This window comes from Stegostoma tigrinum, chromosome 34, assembly GCF_030684315.1.
Source record: "Stegostoma tigrinum isolate sSteTig4 chromosome 34, sSteTig4.hap1, whole genome shotgun sequence".
NCBI classification, from domain to species: domain Eukaryota; kingdom Metazoa; phylum Chordata; class Chondrichthyes; order Orectolobiformes; family Stegostomatidae; genus Stegostoma; species Stegostoma tigrinum.
The window spans coordinates 14,426,099-14,449,688 of NC_081387.1; the positions used below are offsets into that span (position 1 = coordinate 14,426,099).

General features: G+C 47.8%; 1 protein-coding gene across 1 annotated transcript; it reads left to right on the forward strand.

The window, feature by feature from the left end:
- The first annotated feature begins 18,264 nt into the window (after positions 1 to 18,264).
- LOC125446343 (coiled-coil domain-containing protein 105-like) lies at positions 18,265 to 23,340 on the forward strand. Its single transcript, XM_048519844.1, has 4 exons — positions 18,265 to 18,299; positions 19,612 to 19,707; positions 21,072 to 21,185; positions 23,139 to 23,340. The coding sequence occupies exons 1-4, from the start codon at positions 18,276 to 18,278 to the stop codon at positions 23,337 to 23,339; spliced, it is 435 nt and encodes a 144-aa protein (XP_048375801.1). The 5' UTR covers positions 18,265 to 18,275; the 3' UTR covers position 23,340.
- The last annotated feature ends 250 nt before the right edge of the window (positions 23,341 to 23,590 follow it).

Genomic DNA, 23,590 nt, shown 5'->3' on the forward strand with positions numbered 1-23,590 from the left:
AATTCCACAGGCTCATCAATCTTTGGGTGAAAAAATATTTCCTCGTCCCCATCCTAAATGGTCTACCCAAAGTTCTCATACTGTGAGATAATAAAGTGTGAAGCTGGATGAACACAGCAGGCCAAGCAACATCTCAGGAGCACAAAAGCTGACGTTTTGGGCCTAGACCCTTCATCAGAGAGGGGGATGGGGTGAGGGTTCTGGAATAAATAGGGAGAGAGGGGGAGGTGGACCGAAGATGGAGAGAAAAGAAGATAGGTGGAGAGTAGAGTATAAGTGGGGAGGTAGGGAGGGGATAGGTCAGTCCAGGGAAGACGGACAGGTCAAGGAGGTGGGATGAGGTTAGTAGGTAGGAAATGGAGGTGCGGCTTGGGGTGGGAGGAAGGGATGGGTGAGAGGAAGAACAGGTTAGGGAGGCAGAGACAGGCTGGGCTGGTTGTGTGGTGCAGTGAGGGGAGGGGACGAACTGGGCTGGTTTTGGGATGTGGTGGGGGAAGGGGAGATTTTGAAGCTGGTGAAGTCCACATTGATACCATTGGGCTGTAGGGTTCCCAAGCGCAATATGAGTTGCTGTTCCTGTTCCTGCAACCTACGGGTGGCATCATTGTGGCACTGCAGGAGGCCCATGATGGACATGTCATCTAAAGAATGGGAGGGGGAGTTGAAATGGTTCACGACTGGGAGGTGCAGTTGTCTGTTGCGAACCGAGCGGAGGTGTTCTGCAAAGCGGTCCCCAAGCCTCCGCTTGGTTTCCCCAATGTAGAGGAAGCCACACCAGGTACTATGGATACAGTATACCACATTGGCAGATGTGCAGGTGAACCTCTGCTTAATATGGAAAGTCATCTTGGGGCCTGGGATAGGGGTGAGGGAGGAGGTGTGGAGGCAAGTGTAGCACTTCCTGCGGTTGCAGGGCAAGGTGCTGGGTGTGGTGGGGTTGGAGGGCAGTGTGGAGCGAACAAGGGAGTCACGGAGAGAGTGGTCTCTCCGGAAAGCAGACAGAGGTGGGGATGGAAAAATGTCTTGGGTGGTGGGGTCGGATTGTAGATGGTGGAAGTGTCGGAGGATGATGCGTTGTATCCGGAGGTTGGTGGGGTGGTGTGTGAGAACGAGGGGGATCCTCTTTGCGTGGTTGTGGCGGGGGTGGGGTGTGAGGGATGTGTTGTGGGAAATGTGGGAGACGCGGTCGAGGGCGTTCTCGACCACTGTGGGGGGTAAGTTGCGGTCCTTGAAAAACTTGGACATCTGGGATGTGCGGGAGTGGAATGCCTCATCGTGGGAGCAGATGCGGCGGAGGTGGAGGAATTGGGAATAGGGGATGAAATTTTTGCAGGAGGGTGGGTGGGAGGAGGTGTATTCTAGGTAGCTGCGGGAGTCGGTGGGCTTGAAATGGACGTCAGTTACAAGCTGGTTGCCTGAGATGGAGACTGAGAGGTCCAGGAAGGTGAGGGATGTGCTGGAGATGGCCCAGGTGAACTGAAGGTTGGGGTGGAAGGTGTTGGTGAAGTGGACGAACTGTTCGAGCTCCTCAGGGGAGCAAGAGGCGGTGCCGTTACAGTCATCAATGTACCGGAGGAAGAGGTGGGGTTTGGGGCCTGTGTAGGTGCGGAAGAGGGACTGTTCCACGTAACCTACAAAGAGGCAGGCATAGCTGGGGCCCATGTGGGTGCCCATGGCCACCCCCTTTGTCTGTAGGAAGTGGGAGGAATCGAAAGAGAAGTTGTTGAGGGTGAGGACCGCACCACATCCCAAAACCAGCCCAGTTCGTCCCCTCCCCCCACTGCACCACACAACCAGCCCAGCTCTTCCCCTCCACCCACTGCATCCCAAAACCAGCCCAGCCTGTCTCTGCCTCCCTAACCTGTTCTTCCTCTCACCCACCCCTTCCTCCCACCCCAAGTCGCACCTCCATTTCCTACCTACTAACCTCATCCCACCTCCTTGACCTGTCCGTCTTCCCTGGACTGACCTATCCCCTCCCTACCTCCCCACCTATACTCTCCTCTCCACCTATCTTCTTTTCTCTCCATCTTCGGTCCACCTCCCCCTCTCTCCCTATTTATTCCAGAACCCTCACCCCATTCCCCTCTCTGATGAAGGGTCTAGGCCCGAAACGTCAGCTTTTGTGCTCCTGAGATGCTGCTGGGCCTGCTGTGTTCATCCAGCCTCACATTTTATTATCTTGGATTCTGCAGCATCTGCAGTTCCCATTATCACTCCTACTGTGAGCCCCGGTTCAGGACACACCCACCATCGGGAACATCCTCCCTGCATCTACCCTGCCCAGCCCTGTTATTCATAGGGGGAAAAATATCAGAAAATACTTGGTAATCAATGCACTGGAGCTCCATTTTGAGGTATACAAGACCACATGGACTAGTTCACATTTCATTATCTTTCCAAGTTAGGAGTTGAACCTAGACTACCTTGCCCATATGTTGCAGACAGTACCACTATGCCTCTTGTACATACCCCACAGTTTTTGGACTCTTGAGAGGTAAGAGTGACTGAATGCCCAGAAGGCTGCTTTGTGAATTCATAGATGAAAAGTCAGAAAGGTTTGCGCAAAATTTGCAGTAGACCTGACTGAGCTCAGATATAAGACTTGGAGAAAGACATTAGTTCAGAACTGCGAGTAAATAAGTTACCTTAGTAATTTAAAAATTCAAGACCATGCACGTTTGGGCAGAACCCCGCAGCGTTATTTGAAACTTAAGCAAGTTTAAGATTGGTTGTGTGCATAATTAACGATAAAATCACCATTGCCCCAGAGGACCGCTCTCTCATTAGAAAGAGGCAACTCGGTGGTGGTTTAGAGATAATGGGAACTGCAGATGCTGGAGAATCCGAGATAACAAAGTGTGGAGCTGGATGAACACAGCAGGCCAAGCAGCATCTTAGGAGCACAATAGTTTTTGGGCCTAGACCCTAGGTGAGGAGAAAGGTTGAGAAGGAGAGTCCTTTGTGGTAATCTCAGTCAGGATAGGAATTAAAGTCACACCCTTAACATCACTCTGCATTTCAACCAGCTGCCAATCAATTGAGTAAACACGCATCCTGTATGTAATTAAGGAGGAGACTATATGTTCTCAAGATCAGGAAAAAGAGACAGTTAGATCAACCCTGTAGATGTGTTAGAAAAGGGAACTCTCTGATATTTGAGTATTGTAAAGTGATGGTGTTCAGACAGAATTTTTTTTGGCTAGGTGTTTTGAAATTTTTCACTTTGTATTATGTCATTAGTTTGGTTTGTACTGCTTTGTCTTCATTTCTTAAGTGTAATTAATTTCAGTTTTATTATTAAAAACAAATTTGCAGCATTGTATGCTTGTGGCAGTGTTAAACCATCATATGGGGAAATGGAAAAAAAACCACATGTCACAAGTCAGATTTCAGACTTGTCAAGTGGAAACTTCAGCTGGGATCTTAACAGGATGTCTCTTGCAAGATTTGCTTTCATTGGATTTAAGAGGGAACTGTGTCTTTTGTTTTAAAGCGATGAGAGTCTGTGGAGGTTCAGGATATAAAATGATTGTGTTGAAGTGGAGTTTATTGCATGGATTTTAATGTTACTTAGAGTTTACTGTAAGTGAAGACTATAACAGTGGATTATTTCAAATCTTAAGCCAACAGAGCTAGTGGATAAATTGAAGGTACAAGCAAAAAGCAGGATTTCGTAGGGAGGAGATGCTCCAAGTAATTTTAGATTTGGAAGAAGTCAACCTGAAATTTAGATGTCGCAGCTGGAATTAGCTAAGATTTAGTTAGCGGTTGCAAAAAATACTTGAACTAGAAAGAGAGAAATGAGAAGTCTTGTGTTGGAGGAAAAATAGTGTGAGATGGAAATGAAAAGAAAGCCTGAACTCCGACGAAATAGGCAAATGAGACAATGTGAGCTAGCCACAGAGCACTTTGGATGAAAGAAGAAAAGAAGGAAGTTGGATTACACACAGTTGGATTAAGGAGTAAATTAGTAAATTTAGGGGGAGTACCGAGAGAATTCTTTTTGAAGAAATCGGTTTTACTTTGGGAAATAAATTGGCCAGTTCAAGACTATAGACTTCACCGAGGTTGGTGGCACAACTATTTTGGAGGTGGAGGGAACAAAACGAATTAAAATGTTATAGAAACCACATCCTGGATTGTTTCCTGACTGTACTGTGACCATATCTCAGGCTCCTGCAATTAGATAGGAAGACGGGGAGTCCATGAGACAGGGAATGATTTCAAAATTCAGTTACTGAGGTGACACAGTGCAAGGGACCCGAGTTCAATTCCACCTTTGGTTGTCTATTTGTGTGGAGTTTGCATGTTCTCCTATGTCTGTGTGGGTTTTCTCTGACAGTCCAAAGATGTGCAGGTTAGGGTGGATTGGCCATGCTAAATAGCCCATAGTGTCCAGGGATGTATAGGTTAGGTGGATTAGCCATAGGAGGTGCATGGTTATGTGGTTAGAGTTGGGGGTGGGGGGAAAACTGGGTGGATGCTGTTAGAGGGCTGGTGTGGATTTGATGGATTGAATGGCCTGCTTCCCCACTGTAGGATTCTTAAGAATTTTTCAAACTTTAATTAAGTTAAGATAGAGAGAAATGAGGCTGATATGTTTACACCAACTTCGCTAATAGAAATGCAACAAACCGATCCTGAATTAGAAGAGTTACACTAAACAACTCAGGAACGGAATCAGAAGCAATAGCTGGGTATTATTACTTCAAACATAAACTCCTAAACTGGAAACGGAGACCGTCCCAAATACCAGTTGATGAGGAATGGCAAATGCTCTATCTGGTGGCTCTAAAACAGAGATTACTGGAGAAATTTAACAGGTCTGGTAGCATCTGTGAAGAGAAAAACAGTTGACATTTCGAGCACAGTCTGACTCTTCTTCAGAAATGAAGAAAAATGTTCTGAAGAAGAGTCATACTGGACTTGAAACGCTAACTTTGTTTCTGTCTCCACATGTGCTCTGCATTGATTCTCCAGTCACTTGCTCTATGAGTCTCAGATGCAGGTCCTCATGTACAGAGGAATTGTCAGTGGGTTGGGACTTTGGGTTGGCACACAGGCTCAATTGTTAGCACTGCTGCCTCACAGCATGTTCTCCCTGTGTTTGCGTGGGTTTGCTCTGGATGCTCTGGTTTCCTCCCACAGTCCAGAGATGTGCTGGTTATGGGGATTGGCCAGGCTAAATTGCCGCGTAGTGTTGAGGGAGTGTAAGTTAAGTGGACAGCCATGGGGTATGCAGGGTTTTAGGGTAGACAGGTGAGTCTGGGTGGGATGCTCTTCAGAGGGTCTGCGTGGACCAATGTGCCAAATGGCCTGTTTCCATGCTTTAGGAACTCTATGATTCAGTAACTTCCCACCAAAAGTGCTGATGATGTGCACCAGAACTGACTGCACCATTATCCAAGCTGTTCCAGTACGGCTACAGCACTGGCATTGACCTAATAATATGGAAAATGGTCGCGGTATGTCTGTAAAAAGCAGGACAAGTCCATACCATCCATTTACCAGCCCATCATCTACCCTTGATGTTCAGCAAAGAGGTGGAAAGGGTCATTGACAGTGCCAAGAGGCACTTACTCAGCTGTTGGTGTAGTGGCAACATCGCAGTCCTTTGGAGGACTCTACTGTTATATTTCTGTAATTCCCTTTATTTAAGTAGAAGAGACATCTTTCAGACCCACATTACTCAACTTGAAGCTGAAAATTAAGTTCTATCATGTTATTATCATTCTTGCCAAGAGGATACTTTTGATGAGATTATTGATTATCCCACTTCATTATGTACTACCAGGTTGAAATTCCCTGGCACAGAAGGTATTGTACTAAGAAACCATCCTGAATGCATTCTATGAACACATTTCCACGTCTTCTTTCATCAATTTGATTTATGTGAAGATTAAAATTATTCACTCACAGGGTTAGAGAGATACACAGCATAGAAACAGACCCTTTGATACAAATCGTCCATGCCAACCAGATGTCCTAAATTAACCTAGCCCATTTGCCAGCATTTGGCCCATATTCCTCTAAACCCTTCCTATTCATGTACCCATCCAGATGCCTTTTAAATGCTGTAATCGTACCTCTTCCTCTGGCAGCTCATTCCATACATATACCACCTTCTGCATGCAAGACTTGCCCTTCAGGTCCCTTTTAAATCTTTCCCCTCTCACCTTAAACCTATGCTTTGTACTTTTTGACTCCCCAGTCTGTTCCCCCAGTGATTTTATAAACCTCTACAAGGTTACACCTCCGATGCTCCAGGGAGAACAGCCCCAGTCTATTCAGCGTCTCCCTATAGCTCAATTCCTCCAAACCTGGCAACATCCTGGTAAATGTGGTCTTAACCCTTTGAAGTTTTGCGACATCCATCCAACAGCACAGAGAACAGAAATGCAGCATTATTCCAAAAGTAGTCTAACCAATGTCCTGTTCATGACATCCCAAATCCTATCCTCAAGGCACTGAGCAATAAAGGCACCAATTGCCTTCTTCACTATCCTGTCGACCTGCAATTCCACTTTGAAGTTATTGCCTTTGCTTTCTTGCAAGCTTCGGTTATTTAATCATTTATATACTGTCCAACATAGTTCCCACAGTTGGAGGACAAAAACTACTATTCCCACAAAAGCCTTCTTTCATTTGCTATTTCCAATATTTCTGCGCAAACTGATTCAATACCTCAATCTTCAGAACCACAATAACTTATCGCTGCTGTACTGGTAACGTCGTGTATTGAGAGTGTTACTGTATCAAGACTGCAAAGCCTCATCGTGGGTCATGACGTTCATTGTGGGAAGCTCTAGCCAATTCCTGTAATCTGACCTGACACATCCTTCTGTTCTACAATCATTGATGAATATTGGTATCCATGGAAACAAGCTACCTCAAAAAAGCATACCCCCCTCAAATTGCCTTTATTGTGATGTCGGTCAATTCTGGGACCAAACACGTCAACAGTCTAATTTGGGCAGTGAGCCGCAGGTGTCGAGGCCAGATAGAAACTGGAAGTTGTGTAGGAGCAGTGAGAGCACTGGGGGTAGGGAGCCACCGTACCTGGAGCTGAGGGTGAGTATTGGGGGCTGGGAGAGGGAGTACCAGGAGAGAGCATTGGAATTGGGAGCTGACGGCATATAGGTGGGGGTCGTGCGAAGGCTGGCGCAGGGCGTTTGGGAATTGGGAGGGTAGATAGCTGAGGGAAAGGCTCATTTTTGTCTTATTTAAGCAGAGTCCCCACTTACACATACACAAAATTAGTAAACGATAAATAGGTTATTTATTTGTGGGCTAGAGTAGTTTGGACATGCCACAGGAGAGCTCAAAAAACTACTCTAGGATTTAACATACGTACACAAACAGACAGACAGACACTCACACGGACACACACACACAGACACATGCACCCATGCACACCCATAGACAGACAGACAGACAGACAGACACACACACACACACACACACACACACAGCATCAACCATGGCTGATTCTAACACAAAAATTTAGCTTGCTGGTCACATGCTGCTTTACATCTCCATAAGATATGTACATATAGTCTGCATATTCACTTAAAGTGATATCACTGCATCAGATGAAGAGACTACAAGGGGATGAGAGTGTGTGCAGTGGGATATGGTGCTGATTACCTGGAGTTGAGAGAGTAATGAGAGATTGATGGTAAGGGCCAGGAATTGAATGTACCTTGAACAGCTGGCTCATATTGGGAGCCAGAGAACAGAGTGCTGAGAGCCAATTTGGCTGAGGGCAAGGGAGGGGAACAGTTCAATTTCAGAAAGAGGACGGAGGGTGTGTGGTGACCTGCAATAGTTCTAGGAGACCAACCTGGATTTCAGGAGACTATTCACACTGCACAGGAGGTCGTTGTGTGTATAGGGGGGAGGGGTTGGTGCTGAGGCCATGATGAGAATGTGGGCGGCAGGAGAGAAAGAGAGAGAGGCATGAATTACTGATTAACGTGGAGGGTTTAAAATGTGTGTGTGTGTGTGTTGTGAGGTGTCTTCGTGTTGTGAGGTGTATGTGTTTATCTGTGTGTTGTGAGGTGTGTGTGTGTGTCTGTGTGTGTTGTGAGGTGTGTGTGTGTTTGTCTGTGAGTTGTGAATGTGTGTGTTCTGAGGTGTGTTAGTGTGTCTGTGTATTGTGAGGTGTGTGTGTGTTATGATGTGTGTGTGTGTTTCGTGAGGTGTGTGTGTTTATGTGTTGTGAGGTGCGTGTGTGTCTGTGTGTGTTGTGAGGTGTTTGTGTGTGTGTGTGTGTGTGTGTGTGTGCCTGTGCATTGTGAGGTGTGTGTGTCTGTGTGAGTTGTGAGGTGTTTGTGTGTGTGTGTGTGTGTGTCGGTGTGTGTTGTGAGGTGTTTGTGAATGTGTGTTGTGAGGTGTGTGTGTGTGAATATGTGTTATGAGGTGTGTGTCTGTATGTTGTGAGGTGTTTGTGTGTGTGTCTCTGTGTGTGTGTGTGTGTGTGTGTGTGTGTGTGTGCACGTGTGTGTGTGTTGTGTGGTATCTGTGTGTGTTGTGAGGTGTGTGTCTGTATGTTGTGAGGTGTCTGTGTTTTGTGAGGTGTCTGTGTGTTGTGAGATGTGTGTGTGTGAATATGTGTTATGAGGTGTGTGTCTGTATGTTGTGAGGTGTTTGTGTGTGTGTCTCTGTGTGTGTGTGTGTGTGTGTGTGTGTGTGTGTGTGTGTGTGCACGTGTGTGTGTGTGCACGTGTGTGTGTGTTGTGTGGTATCTGTGTGTGTTGTGAGGTGTGTGTCTGTATGTTGTGAGGTGTCTGTGTTTTGTGAGGTGTCTGTGTGTTGTGAGATGTGTGTGTGTGAATATGTGTTATGAGGTGTGTGTCTGTATGTTGTGAGGCGTCTGTGTGTTGTGATGTGTCTGTGTTTTGTGAGGTGTCTGTGTGTTGTGAGATGTGTGTGTGTGTGTTGTGTGGTATCTGTGTGTGTTGTGAGGTTTGTGTCTGTATGTTGTGAGGTGTCTGTGTTTTGTGAGGTGTCTGTGTGTTGTGAGATGTGTGTGTTGCGAGGTGTGTGTGTTGCGAGGTGTGTGTGTGTTGCGAGGTGTGTGTGTGTGTGTATTTCCATTGTGAGTTGTGTGTGTGTTGTGAGGTATGTGGGTGTGTGTGTGTGTGAGATGTGAGTGTGTCTGTGTTGTGAGGTGTGTGTTTTGAGGTGTGTATGTGTGTTGTGAGGTGTGTGTGTTGTGTAGTATGTATGTGTGTGACGGTTTGTGAGGGTGTGTGTTTGTTTGTGTGTTGTGAGGTGTGCGTGTGTTGTGAGGTGTGTGTGTGTGTGGTGTGTGTGTGTATTTCCATTGTGAGGTGTGTGTGTGTTGTGTGGTGTCTGTGTGTGTTGTGAGGTGTGTGTGTTGTATAGTGTGTATGTTGTGAGGCGTGTGTGTGTGAGAGATTGTGGGTGTGTGTGTGAGGTGTGTGTGTGTGTGAGATGTGAGTGTGTCTGTGTTGTGAGGTGTGTGTTTTGAGGTGTGTATGTGTGTTGTGAGGTGTGTGTGTTGTGTAGTATGTATGTGTGTGACGGTTTGTGGGGGTGTGTGTCTGTTTGTGTGTTGTGAGCTGTGTGTGTGTTGTGAGGTGTGTGTGGTGTGTGTGTGTATTTCCATTGTGAGGTGTGTGTGTGTTGTGTGGTGTCTGTGTGTGTTGTGAGGTGTGTGTGTTGTATAGTGTGTATGTTGTGAGGTGTGTGTGTGTGGGATGTGTGTGTGAGGTGTGTGTGTGTGTGAGAGATGTGTGTGTGTGTGTGTGTGTGTTGTGAGGTGATGGTTTGTGAGGGTGTGTGTGTATGTGTGTTGTGAGGTGTGTGTGTGTGTGGTGTGTATGTGTGTTGTGAGGTGTGTGTGTATTTCCATTGTGTGTGTGTGTGTGTGTGTGTGTGTTGTGAGGTGTGTGTGTGTGAGGGTGTGTGTGTGAGGTGTGTGTGTGAGAGATGTGTGTGTGGTGTGTGTGTGTGAGGGTGTGTGTGAAGTGTGTGTGTGTGTGTGTGTGTGTGTGTGTTGTGAGGTGTGTGTGTGTTGTGAGGTATGTGTGTGTATTTTCATTGTGAGGTGTGTGTGTGTATTTCCATTGTGAGGTGTGTGTGTGTTGTGAGGTGTGTGTGTGTGTGTGAGGGTGTGTGTGTGTGAGAGATGTGTGAGGGTGTGTGTGTGTGAGGGTGTGTGTGTGTGAGAGATGTGTGTGTGTGTGTGTGTGTGTTGTGAGGTGTGTGTGTGTGTTGTGAGGTATGTGTGTGTATTTCCATTGTGAGGTGTGTGTGTGTATATCCATTGTGAGGTGTGTGTGTGTTGTGAGGTGTGTGTCTGTTGTGAGGTGTGTGTGTGTGTTGTGAGGTGTGTGTGTGTGAGGTGTGTGTGTGAGAGATTGTGTGTGTGTGCACACATGCGTGTGCGCGTTGCCCCAACCCACTTACCCACCCACTCCCCCTTTACCGTCACTTTGCTCTGACCGGAAACACGTTGTCCTTCTCCTCCTCAGGCTAGCGAGTGGGCTTGGAGATGGAGTGGAAAAGCGTGAAGGTGCCAACAGCGTCCATTGGGCACAAAGCCTGGCGCGAAAGGGCTATCAAAGCAGTGGGGTTGGCTGAGGCCGCCATCGAGATCACAGCCCACCAATACCAGGACACCCCGTTCCGCTCGGCCACCCTGTACGAGAACCAGGCCCGGCGCCTGGCCAGAAGGAAGGGCTGCAAGTACTTGCCTGGAGTGCTATCGGAGAACCCCGAATCGTTGGAGAAGTTCAAGGCTCGCCAGGACAGGATGCAGCAGCAGAAGGAAGCCCAGATTGAGGCCAAGAAGAACGTGTGCAGCGTCTCACCCTCCAAAAAGGACCCGAGTAGCGACATCCTCTACAAAGTGCCCGAGGGCAAGGACACAGGCTGGGGCTTCAAGATTGAGATGGAGCTGCTGCCCTTCCTGCGGGACCTGTGTGCCATGCAGAGCAATGAGCAGATTGGCAGCTACATGCTGCAGACCCGCTCGGTCATCGGGCACCTCCTGGACCAGATCAACCGCGTCAACAGCGAGATATTCCGGCTGAAGGAGACCCGGGACAAGCTGAGGTTGGCCCTGGCTGACATCCGCAAGGGCCTGGTCCTCAACCGCATGACCAATGATATGCGCAAAATGCGGCCGGCCTTGGAACGGGTGAGTGGGCGTGGCGGCCGGGCGCTACTTGGGGTAACCCCCCTCCCCTTTCCCCCACTCCCCACAGATAAGGTTGGCCACAAACCACCACCCCCATATTGAACAGACAAAATGGGCTGAATGGCCCTTTCTGCTGCTCCGAGCTAGCTCTTATGGGCCAAGGATGGTCCAGCGTGGAAAGAGGCCTCACGGCCTGCTGAGCTGGTACTGGCTCGCTCTCTCTTTCCTCAAGGGTGAGGGTTATATTGGACAACCTCAGCTTCTCCAATCAGGATGGCTCAGTGGTTAGCCCTGCTGCCTTGCAGTGGCCGGGATCCCAGGTTTGATTCCACCCTTGGGCAACTGTCTGTGTGGAGATTGTACGTTCTTCTTGTGTCTGTGCAGGGTTTCCTCCAAGTGCTCCAGTTTCCTCCCACAGTCCAAAGATGTGCAGAGATAATAGTGAACTGCAGATGCTGGAGAATCCGAGATAACAAAGTATGGAGCTGGATGAACACAGCAGGCCAAGCAGCATCTTAGGAGCACAAAAGCTGAGGTTAGGTGGACAGACCATGCTACATTGGCCCACAGTGTCCAATAATGTGTAGGTTAGGTGGGTTAGCCATGGGAAATGCAGCGTGACAGGGATAGGATAAGTGGGTGTGTGTGTGGATGGGATGCTGTTTGGATGGTCAGTATAGACTCAGGCTGAATGGTCTGCTTCCACACTGTAGGGATTCTATGATTATAATCAACCCTCATGCTCGTGGGAAATCCCACATCCCTTGAACCATTCTTTGCATTTCCTCCACCTATCAATACCCTTCCCACTGTGCTCCTAAAGTGCAGCTCACAGAATTGGACCTAATGCTCTCATTGATGCTAAACCAGGATCACAATCTAAGGATATGGTGTAGGCCATATAGGACAGCGATAAGGAGAAAATTCTTCATCCTGAGGGTCTTGAACCTGTGGAATTCTCCTACAGAAAGGAGTTGAGGACAAATTGTTTAATATTTTCAAGAAAGAGATAGATATAGCTCTGAGGGCTAAAAGGATATGGGGAGAAAGTGGGAACAGGGTGCTGCGTTGGACGATCGACAATGATCATATGGAACGGTGCAGCAGGCTTGAAGGACTAATCCTGCATCCATTTTCTATGTTTCAATGTTATAAAAGCTCAGTACAACTTGTTTATTTGTGTCATCTGTGCCATTCTGATAAAGTTCAGGATCCCGTATACCTCATTATTAACCTGTGCTGCCTGTGTTCAATGGTGTGTCCAGATTTACGCTGGGATGCCCAACCACTCATCTTGTTCCGAGGTTACGTCCATGGCTCTGGAGAGGGAAAGGACACAGCCTCTGAGGCACTCCATTGCTGGTCGGCACTGCAGGGACTGGAGTTTATTATCTCTCCCCTCGGGACATTTTAACCTAATTTCTTCTCCTTCCCTCAAAGCTTTGATGCTTTTTGACACAATGTCCCATAAGAGTCTGTCAGTCATTTATTTGGTTTGCCGTGTCTTAACCATTTTCTCAAAAGAGTAGACCATCCGTTTCTGTGTTCCTGCAACTTGTTCCAGGGTGAGGATGGTGTGCTCTGCATAGTCTTGGCCAAAATCAGGAGAGGGAGGGATGAAAGATATCTATTATACTTTTAATCTAAGGCTTTCTTGGCTTTAAAACGTCCTAGAGCATGTTGAGTCCCACTCAATATTCTTCATTTGGTGTTGTCAGTTTAACCATCTGACTGCATGCCATCGCTGAAATAATGGAGCCCAAAAGCATTAGTGCTTACACTCAACATCGTAGAGTCATATAGCACCCTATGTTCCAACTTGCCCATGCCAACCTGGTTTTCCAAACTAAACTATTCCCATTTGCCTGTATCTGGCCCACATCCCTCTGAACCTTTCTTATTCATGTGCCTGTCCAAATGTTCTTTCAAATGTTGTTACTGTACCTGCATCCCATCACTTCCTCTGGTAAAAACCATCAGAACTGCGGATGCTGTAAATCAGGAACGAAAACAAAGTTGCTGGAAAAGCTCAGCAGGTCTGGCAGCATCTGTGAAGGAGAGAACAGAGCTAACGTTGCAGGTCCAGTGACCCTTCCTGGGAACTGGTACTTCCTCTGGTAATTCATTCAACATAACAGCCACTTTCTGTGTGAAGAAGTTTCCCCCTCAGGCCTCTTTCTCCTCTCAGCTTAAAAATATGCGCCCCAGCTTTGAACTCGCCCCACCTCGGAAAAGACCCTTATCTATGCCCCTCGTGATTTTATAAACCTCCATTGGGTCACCTCTCAATCTCCCGTGCTACAGGGAAAAAAAAATCCCAGCCTACCCAGGCTCTCCCTATGACTCAAACTTCCAGCCCTGGCAACATCCTGGTAAATCTTTTCCGCACCCAGTCCAATTCAATAATATCCTTGCTATAGCAGGGCAACCAGAACTGTGCACACAGTGCTCCAAAAGGTGGCCTCACTAACATCCTCTACAACCTTAACATGATGTCTGAACCTGCCCAAGCCTGAACATTCCTTTAAGCTTTTGTGCTCCTGAGATGCTGCTTGGCCTGCTGTGTTCATCCAGCTCCACACTTTGTTATCTCGGATTCTCCAGCAACTGCAGTTCCCATTATCTCTCATTACTTTACATACTGCAGCTTTCTGACTGACATTCTGATCCCAGTTCTACTCACATTTACTTTTCAAAGCTCCTGCCCTCCCTCACAGTGATCAAATGATTCTGTCTGACTGGGGGATCTCCCTTCGATCACATCAGAACAGACCAGATTATGGTGCAGAAATAGGACAGTCAGCCCACAGTGCCTGCACTATCCAGTCCAACTTTATTCTTCAGTGGTGCCTTTCCCCCATCTCCCTGCATGCTGTTACTATCCAAATAGAACACTGCAGCAAGCCAGAGATAGAGATGTTGCCGTAAATGCTCTGCTTGCGGAAAATACCTGCCACTTTACTGCACCACCCTGCTCCCTGGCCAACATCTCTGTCACTGGCTTGCTACAGTGTTCCGGTGAAGCTGGAAGAACAACACCTCATTTTCCGCTTGGGGACCCATAGCCCTCCAGACTCAATATTGAGTTGAATAATTTTAGGGCCTAAACTCTCCCATGTCCCAGCCCCCCGCCCCACACACCATGCCTTGTTACCACAGCCTGCCACTACACACCCCCCGCCGTTAGTCACTAACAGTCCCCATTAACAGCTACTCACCCTCCCAGCCTGATCGTTAACAACTGTCTGTCCAACAGCTCTTATCTCTCCTTGGGATCTATCCTATCGTTTACTCCCTACCCCATCCCCCTCCCTATTTTCTGCGTATAAACTGATGCTTTCCCAGCCACCATCAGTTCTGAGGAAGGGTCACCAGACCTAAAACGGTTTTTTCCTTCACAGATGCTGCTGGACCTGCCGACCGTTTCTAGCGACTTTGTTGCTGATCCCTTTAACCTTTGGAGAGGGGATGAGAGAGTGAGAGAGACAGGGGGATGTGCTGATCCCTTTAATTTTGGAGAGGGGATGAGAGAGTGAGAGAGAGGGGGAGGTGCAGATCCCTTTAGTATCATGGGGAACGGTGGGGAGGGGAACACAGAGAGAGGTGCTGATCTTTTTAATATTGAGGACTGGTTGGAGAGAAATGCTGACCCATTTAATATGGGGGTGGGGGGAGATGCTGATCCTTTTTAATATTGGGGGGGAGAGGGGAGAGAGTGAGGCGGTGATCTCTTCAGTGTTGGAGGGAATGAGGTATGAATCCCTTCAGTGTTGGAAGGAGAGAGTGAGCCATGGATCCCTTCAGTGTTGGAGGGAGAGAGTGAGGCATGGATCTCTTCAGTGTTGGAGGGAGAGAGTGAGCCATGGATCCCTTTAACAACAAGTGGAGGAGGGTGGCAGGAGGTTTGTAAAGATGCCAGCAGTTTTCCCTCCAGCGTTGCGCACTGGTTCTCACTTGTTGCACTCATCTGGCTGTGTCCTGGCCTGTGCAGGAACCCGATGGAGCAGATTTGCTGATTGGCCTGGAGAAGAAGCATCTGTCCGAGATTAAACCGAGCCTGGAGAAGCCTCTGCACACGATAAAGGACGTGCTTCAGGTTAGCAGCTGAAAGGGTCCGGCTGGCCTGACAGGAGCCCGGTCCCCTGCCTTCAGTTTTTACTCTTGCAGCTTTCACCTCTTGCTAGTGGCACCCTCCTTGTTAACTTCACCATCCACATGTTCACTGTCCCTCAGTGAAGGCAACCTGCTGTCTTTCTCTTGTCTGATACTGCCTGTGACACTGGCACCACTGTGATTGCTTCTGATCTCAGGGCCTCCCTAATGTCTCTTGTAACGCGCAAGTTGTGTACACCTGTCGAGAGGCGGGTTCGTTACCAGCAGAGGAGAGCTGTACATACCAGCCCATCTAGTGTCTCTTGCAAAAGAAACATCAGGAACAGCACAGGGTTCGATACAGACGAAAGCTCCTTTGATAATGTCCCATCAAACACTCCCAGGACAGGATAGCATGGGATTAGAAACGGAGTGAAGCTCCCTCCACACTGTCCATCAAACACTCCCAGGACAAGGACAGCATGAGGTTGGATATCGTGAAGCTCTCTCGACACTGTCCCCATCAAACACTCCCAGGACCGGACAGTGTTAGATAAACAGCTTTATTTTGTCTAATCTTTTAAACTGCAAGTAAAGCTTCCTCCACACCATCTCCGTCAAACACTCCCAAGACACAGACTGCATGGGGTTAGAAACAGAGTAACGCCCCCTCTACACTGCCCGTTAAATGATTTCTTGTCAGGGACAGCACGAGGTTAGATATTGAGTAAAGCTCTCTCCTTGTTGTTAGAAACAGAGTAAAGCTGCCACCACTCATTTAAATCAAAAGCAAATGTCCATCAACATTGTCCCAACCAAACACTGCCAGGAAAAGGGACAGAATGAAGTTAGTTACAGGTTAAAACTTCCTGTGCACTCTCTCCATCAAACACTCACTGGAAAGAGAAAGCAAGGGGCTGATTATAGAGCAAAGCTCTCTCTACTCTGTCCCATTAAAGAGTCTCAGGTTGGGGACAGCATGGGGTTAGAGACAGAGTAAAGGCCCCCATTAAACACTCCTGGTGTAGCAAAGCATGGCTAGATGCTACTAATGATTTGCTGTCCATCATTTAGTCTAATGACCCTTCACAGGATACAAATGATCGGTGCTGAATTACCTAATCACAGGTCGGGTAATAGTAATCCCTGTGAATGTTTCATGATGAATCTCATTCCCCACTGCCACATTACCTCGGGGCATGGAGATTTTCATGTGCTGAGCAGTAGACCTGTATTTCAGGATAGAATAACCCCCAGAGTCTTGCTCGTGCCTAAAGTCACGATGAGATTACAGTAAATGTGTGTTGTTTAAGTTGTTTCAGAAGCAAGCAGTGCAACATTTCTGGTAATCTACTCTTTCGCGGTGGTGTGTGCATGTCCTCCTGTTCCAGAAACTGGATGCTGCTCGAATAAAATTGCAAGAATGCTACAAAGAGCGAATGTTGGTTATTGATCTGGTCCCTCAGTTATTGAGCCAGACCACCAAAGAAGCCAGAACAGATTGTCTGACTCCGAGAATAACCAAGGCACTATCAGAAGTCAGGGATGTAGACGTGTTGCCCTCACCAACTCCGACCGGCCCATATACTTACGGTAAGGCGAGAAAGAGCTGCACAATATAGAATGTCCAACACAGTGCCAGGGACATGTGCCCATGTGGTGAGGATTTTATCCCAGCGTCAGGAATAACAGTCGACATGGGGACGACTGTATCACAGAGTCAGGAATAACAGTCGACATGGGGACGACTGTATCACAGTGTTAGGAATAACAATCCACATGGAGATTACAGTATCACGGTGTCAGGAATAACAGTCAACATGGGGAGGACTGTATTGCAGTGTCAGGAATAACATTCGACATGGACAAATCTGTGTGACTGTCTCAGAAATACCTGTCCACTTAGGGAGGCCTGTATTGCAGTGTGAGGAATAACAGTCGACACAGGGAGGGCTGTATCACACTCTCAAGTGAACCGCACTATGGAGAGGGCTGTATTCCACAGCAGTGGCAGGTTCAGAGGCAAGCACGCTACTCAGAGAGAGAATGGCCTGGTGGTATCATCGCTAGACTATTAATGCAAAGAAGCAAGTGATTTTTCCAGGGATCCGTGTTCGAATTCCACTGTGCGGATGGAGGAATTTGAATGCAATAGAAACCTGGAAATCAGATGGCCATGAAGCCGTTGTCGATTGTCAAAGTAAAAAACAAAATCACCTGGTTCACTTTTGTCCTCAAGGGAAGGAAAACTGCTGTCCTTATCTGGTCTGGCCTACATGTGTCTCCCGACCCATAGCAATGTGGTTGATTCGAACGTGCCCTTAGGGATGGGCAATAAATGCTGGCTTAGCCAGTGGAATAATTCCACAGAGGCCGGTATCCCATCACCAAGCCTCACTTTATTTACGTGCGGAGAGTCCTTGACACTGACTCGACTCCCTCAGAGCCAGCTGTCAGAGTGAACAGGGTGTCTGACACTCCTGCTCTTATCCTTCAGCTAGGGCTCCCTGATTGGACCAGGTGAAAAAGCCTCAAACAGGGAACTCATATGATGTTCTCTGAATGACCTCGTTATAATCCTTCCAGCCAGCAGCACCCATAGCCTGTGCATGAATCAGAGAAACACAGCTAAGATCTCCAGTGATGAATGATTGGACTGAGTGTATGGACCATGCGCTTGCAAAGCACTCTGTAATGGTTGCGTCGCTGTGTTTGGTGATGCGATGAAATGAATGGTCCTGTCAGTCCTGGTTCTCGGGACCTGGACTGAGGTGAAGGATAGTGAGTGCCCTGAAAAAGCCAAAGCAAATCTTTCCCGTGAATACGGGTGATGTGCAAGTAATGATCAAATCTCGTCCTGTTACCAGCTTGCGATAAGGCGATGAATAATGCAAAAAGTGTCATTGTCCAGTCCAGGATTCTGCGGGAGAAGAGTGACAAGTTAATAGAGGACTCGGTTGTGGTCATCAAAGGGGCGCAGAAATCCGTCAACGATGGGCTCACTCAGAAAATGGCCGAGAGTGTAGCCATGATGGTAAGAACCAATCACCCAAGAGCAGGCATATAGCTGTTTTTTTTGCGACGTCTGTCTTCTCCTCCTCCCTCCCTCTCCCTTTTTTCTTGTTTACCCATCAGCTTTGCTCCTCCCTACTTTCTGAAAAGTGATGACACTCTTCTGGGCACCTACCAGCCACCAATCGTTATGATGTCACAATTTCTTTGATGAACATGGGTGGCACAGTGGGCTCAGCAATTGGCACTGCTGCCTCTCAGCAACCGGGGACCCGGGTTCGATTCCAGCCTCGGGTGAGCGTGTGGGTGGAGTTTGCACGTTCTCCCCGTGTCTTGCGTGGGTTTCCTCTAGGTGCTCCGGTTTCCTCCCACAGTCCAAAGATACGCAGGTTAGGATGGACTGGCCATGCCGTAGAGTCCAGGGATGTGCAGGCTGGGTGGATTAATGCAGCAGTGAAGTAATGACTAGTATTGAGCTACGTTAAGTCGAAACTTTGCACAGAGAGAGTTGGTTCAGATCCATGGACGTTACCACATGTGATGCTTGTGGAACTGAATTGAATTTCTACTGGAGTTAGTGTAGAACGGTTAATATGGCAGTGTCTCAGATGCTATTATTATATAGACTTCCAGAAGCTGCTTATTAAAGCTTTCAAAGACTATAATGACAGTCTGGAATTGTGACCCCTGACTGAGAGATAAATGTTGATCACTGGGGAAGTCCCCGCTCCTCACTGAAGTAAAGCTTCACCTGAGACTGAGGCTTAATATTTCGCCCTCCGTCAACACAGCGGACGTCAAACCCAAGTGCGCAAGTTCCCAGAGTGAGGATTTAATTCATCACCTTTCAATCCTGAAGAGAGAGTGTGCAACTGGCAAGTGGCTCCTGACCGTCTCTGGGTGATGCTGTCAGAGAGGTCAGTACTCTCTACGTTACACGGTATAATACATCCGTCAGTACAGAGTACCATATCCATAACCCATCACAGCTACTGCTGCAGTCTGCTGGTAAACATTGTCCAAAACATAAACGGGCTGTCAGAGGAGGTGTGGAGGCAGCTATGGTTATGACATTTAAAAGGCATCTGGATGGGTACATGAATGGGAAGGTTTAGGGGGATGCGTGCCAAATGCTGGTAAATGAGGCTAGGTCAGTTTAGCACAGCTGGTTGGTGCAGACAAGATGGACTGAGAAGGTCTGTTTCCGTGCTGTACATCTGTGATCTCAGCGGAGCTGAGAGTAGAACGAAATGTTGCTACGGTTTCAACGTGGGTGGTGGGGGTGGGGGTTCACTAGCTAACTCATGTTGGCTTGAGTTTTCCCTCTCTTTCAGCAACATATGGAGGTCAGCTCTGGGGAAACACGAGCTGCCCTTCAGCGCACGCAGCGCTGGTACGATGACATGGAATTGGCGAGCGGTATCGTTCTGGTAAGTGGGAACCCATGGGAGGCGTGGGGAGAGCTCTAGAGGGTTGTTGGGGTTCATGGGGGGGCTGGTGGTGGTGCAGAATCAGGGAGCGGTGAGATCTGACCCAGCAAAGGCATCGGGGCCAAGAGGTCAACAGAGGGCACCATGAGCCTGTGCGTCTCTGCCTCAATGAACTGCCCCAACCACCACCCTCTCCAGATGACCTCTGACCCTTCCAATGGTCAAATTGCCCACTCTCTTGAAACAGAGGTGTACTTTTACACATTATTACTCTCACTTTTTAAGACGCAGCCTACACAGAGATGACGATTATTGACCACAGCCTGCAGAATTTCCCCTGTTCGCTTTGTGTCCATTTGGCTGCTGCTGGTGATGCCCCCTTCAGAAAAGGTCCCTCTCTCCAGGCAAGCGTTAGTGGGTCAACCTCATCCTAATCCTGCCTTCCCTCTTCAATGTTCACCGTTCAAACACTTTCCTGTTCGGTCTTTCTGGAATTTCACCGTATTTTGTGGTTAAATACTCACTCGCCGATCACGAGCCTTCAGTTACTGGGCCGGCATTTGTTGACCATTCCTGAGCGCCACTGAGAAGGTGGTGGTGAGCTGCCCTCTCGAACTGCTGCAGTCCTTGGGGTATGGGTACACATTCCCACAGTTTTGTTAGGAAGGGAATTTCCATTTTGTGACCCACCATATTAACTGTGACATGAACTGGTTAGCTCAGTTGACCGGACGGCCGGTTTGCGATGTACAGTGACACCAACAGTCCAGTTCCTGTGCTGTTTGATGTCACCAGCAAGGTCCCTCCATTTTAAACTCTCCCCTCATTTGAGGCGTGGTGACCCTCAGGTAAAGCCACAAACAGTCCTCCCTCCCTCTCTCTGTCATGAGAAGCAGCCCGAGGGGGACTATTAGCTCGGTGATTAACACTGCTGCCTCACAGTGCGAGTTTGATCCCTGCCTTGGATAGCTGTCCATGTGGAGCTTGTGCGTTCTCTCCATCGATGTGTGTTTCCTTCATCAGTCTGAAGATGTGCAGGTTTGGGTGGATTGGCCGTGCTAGATTCCCACAGTGTCCAGGCTGCGTGGATTAGCCGTGGGAAGCACAGGGTAGGGATGTGGTTCTGGGCGGATGGTCTTCAGAGGTCCGGTGTGGACTCGATTGGGCTAACAGCCTACACCCTGGGGATTCTGTACTATGATAGTGATGTTATGTTTACTGCAGTTCCAAAATGTGTGACTTTAGAGTTCTTGCACTCCTTCTTTGATCTAAAGCCCAAAGATCAGTGACATGAGCCAGGCATTGGCTGATCTCACTCATGCCTAAACCTTTGAGTGCTTGTTTTCTTACACTTTTTCCATCAGGGCCCAGTGGACAGCAGGCACTTAATGTTGCGTGAACGGCTAGACAGGCCATTGGTGAAAGTTTACCAACGCCACCCAGCGACCCAACTTCCTGAGGCAGCAACTCTTGTCAAGGTCAGTATGCAGTGCAGCAGAAAAATCTTGAACTTCCTTTCCTCCCAGAGGGAAAAGAAAATAGGTCCAGGACAAACTGGGAACTTTCAAAACCTGGGATTATTGCGCTTTCCTTCAGGGAAGGTATGAACGGAACTCGGGCAAAAAGATGGGATGGATTTGCCATGACCTAACTCAGTGGCGATGCAGACCCGAGGGGCTGAATGTCCACCTCTGTCTCAGGCAGTAAGGATGAAAATACGCCATGGAACGTCCTGCCAGAAACAGAGGCAGAATTGGTATCTTCGTGTGGATTTTTGTTTTTTGTTTTGTGACGACCCTGATGAAGAATTAAAACGGAGAAATGGTGGGGTAGGGGTTGGACTGAAAAGGCAGGGACTGATACTAAACTCTCCCAGGAAGCCAGAACGAGAGATCTAGCTCCTGTTTCTGCTGTACCCACTGTTTGATTTAGTGTTCTGTTAGCTGTCGAGCCCTTAGCTCGAATTTTTAGTGAAATTCTGGACTCTCAGGAGATTGTGTCATTGTTCTGGGTATAGCATTTAGTATCTTGTCGTGTGAGTCATACAGCACAGAATAGACACTTTAATCCAACCTGTCCATACCGACCACATTCCCTAAACTGAACTAGTACCATTTGCCTATGTTTGGCCCATATCCTTCTAAACTATTTCCATCCATGGACCTGTCCAAATGTCCACCTATTTGCGGCATACATGCACCACCGTCTTCTGTGGAAAAAGTTGACCCGTAGGTCCGTCTTACATCTTTCCCCTCTCATCTTAAACCTATGCCCATTAGTTTTGGACTTCATGATCCTGGGGGAAAGACCTTGACTGTTCACCTTATCTATGTCCGTCATGATTTTATAAAACTCTACAAGGTCACCCCTCAGCCTCCGATGCTGCAGGGGGAAAAAATGTCCGAGCTTTTTCAAGCTTTCCTCGGAACTCAAACTCAAATTCTACAGTCCCTGACACATGCTGGTAAATCTTTTCTGCACCTTCTCCAATCAGAGAGAATCCCCTGCTGTTCATTCCTAGAATTGAAAAGTCCAGAACTTTTTGAGAAGCGTGGTTTCGCTACCAATTGGAAAGCAGGACTAGAAATGTGAAACGAAAACAGAAAATGCAGGAAATGCTCAGCAGGTTGTGACAGCCTCTGCTAAGAAACAGGGCAAGAGAAGCAGAGTCGTTGTTTAAGGTCTGACCTTTCAGGGCTGGGGGAAGTGAGAGATTCGATGCTGTATGACTCTATGTTGTTAGTTCTGAATTGGGGGGCAGGGGGATTAGGGACAAGGACAGAGGGAAAGGTCATCAACAAGGGCGAAAGACTCAAGAGATCCAGTGATGGGATAAAAGGAATGGAGATGGGACCAGAAAAGTTGCAACGATACAAAAGGTGTGCATGGAGCAGGTGTGTTGCTGACTGAAAACGGAAAACATAAATCCCATACATTTGGGCCACACTAGAAGACTGTGCTGCTCTGGTTTTCGTCTGCTAGAAATGATTTTAAGGCAAAAAAGGAGGTGCAACACAGATTTCCACGGATGATACCAGAACTGAGACAATTTTTTGGTGGTATTTCCGGGAAATGGGGGCCAGTCTGGTTACCATCACTCTATTTCCCTTGAGCAGATGGTGGTGAGCTGCATTCTCGAACTGCTGCAATCTAAGTGGTTCTAGGCAGATCCGTATGTTATTGCAAGTCAGGGTGGCATGCGGGTTGGCGTGGAGTTTGTCAGAGATGGTGTTCCCATGCACCTGCTGCCCTTGTTCTTTTTAGATGACGAGAGGTGGTGAGTTTGGAAGGTGCTGTCCGGGGAGAATTGGTGAAGGTAGGGGTTGAGCAAAATGTTGCCACTTGCGTCTGAAGAGCATCTTTCAACTTAACCCAATCTCTTTTACTTCCCCATCCCTACAAACCAACCCTCACCCCTCATCACCAACTAGGGTATCGGAGTGCTAAAAGACGCAATGGCAGAAACCAATCGAAACATTGAAATGTTGAAGATTGCACGACAGCGACTAAATGAGAACATACAGGACAAAAAAGCTGGAATCCGCGTCGATTCGGGGATAGTCCGATTCCGCAGGCTGAAAGCACCGGCACGGATACATCTGGATGAGTCAAAGCCGCTGAGCAGCAACTAAACGGAGGACCTGGGATATATTTATGTCTTGCTAAGTGGTTTGTGTCCCTTTTCATGGGCAGTAATTAAAACATTTTAATCACTTGTTCCATAATGATTCTTTGCACTGAATTTTGTGCATTCAGTTCCGTCACAATCCAAATGGAGTACAGTTACACCCTGAGCTGGGTGGCAGTCATTGCCATGAGTGTTTTTTCTGTTTGTATTCCCGGTTAATTGCCAAGTTTGCTGTTCCACACTCTCCTGGTCACT

Excerpts from the sequence above, each read along its gene's own strand:
- LOC125446343 (XM_048519844.1), top strand. The coding sequence starts at position 18,276 with ATGGCCGAGAGTGTAGCCATGATG. Across the intron at positions 18,300-19,611 it reads CCGAGAGTGTAGCCATGATG|CAACATATGGAGGTCAGCTC; the intron begins GTAAGAACCAAT and ends CCTCTCTTTCAG. Across the intron at positions 21,186-23,138 it reads AGGCAGCAACTCTTGTCAAG|GGTATCGGAGTGCTAAAAGA; the intron begins GTCAGTATGCAG and ends ATCACCAACTAG.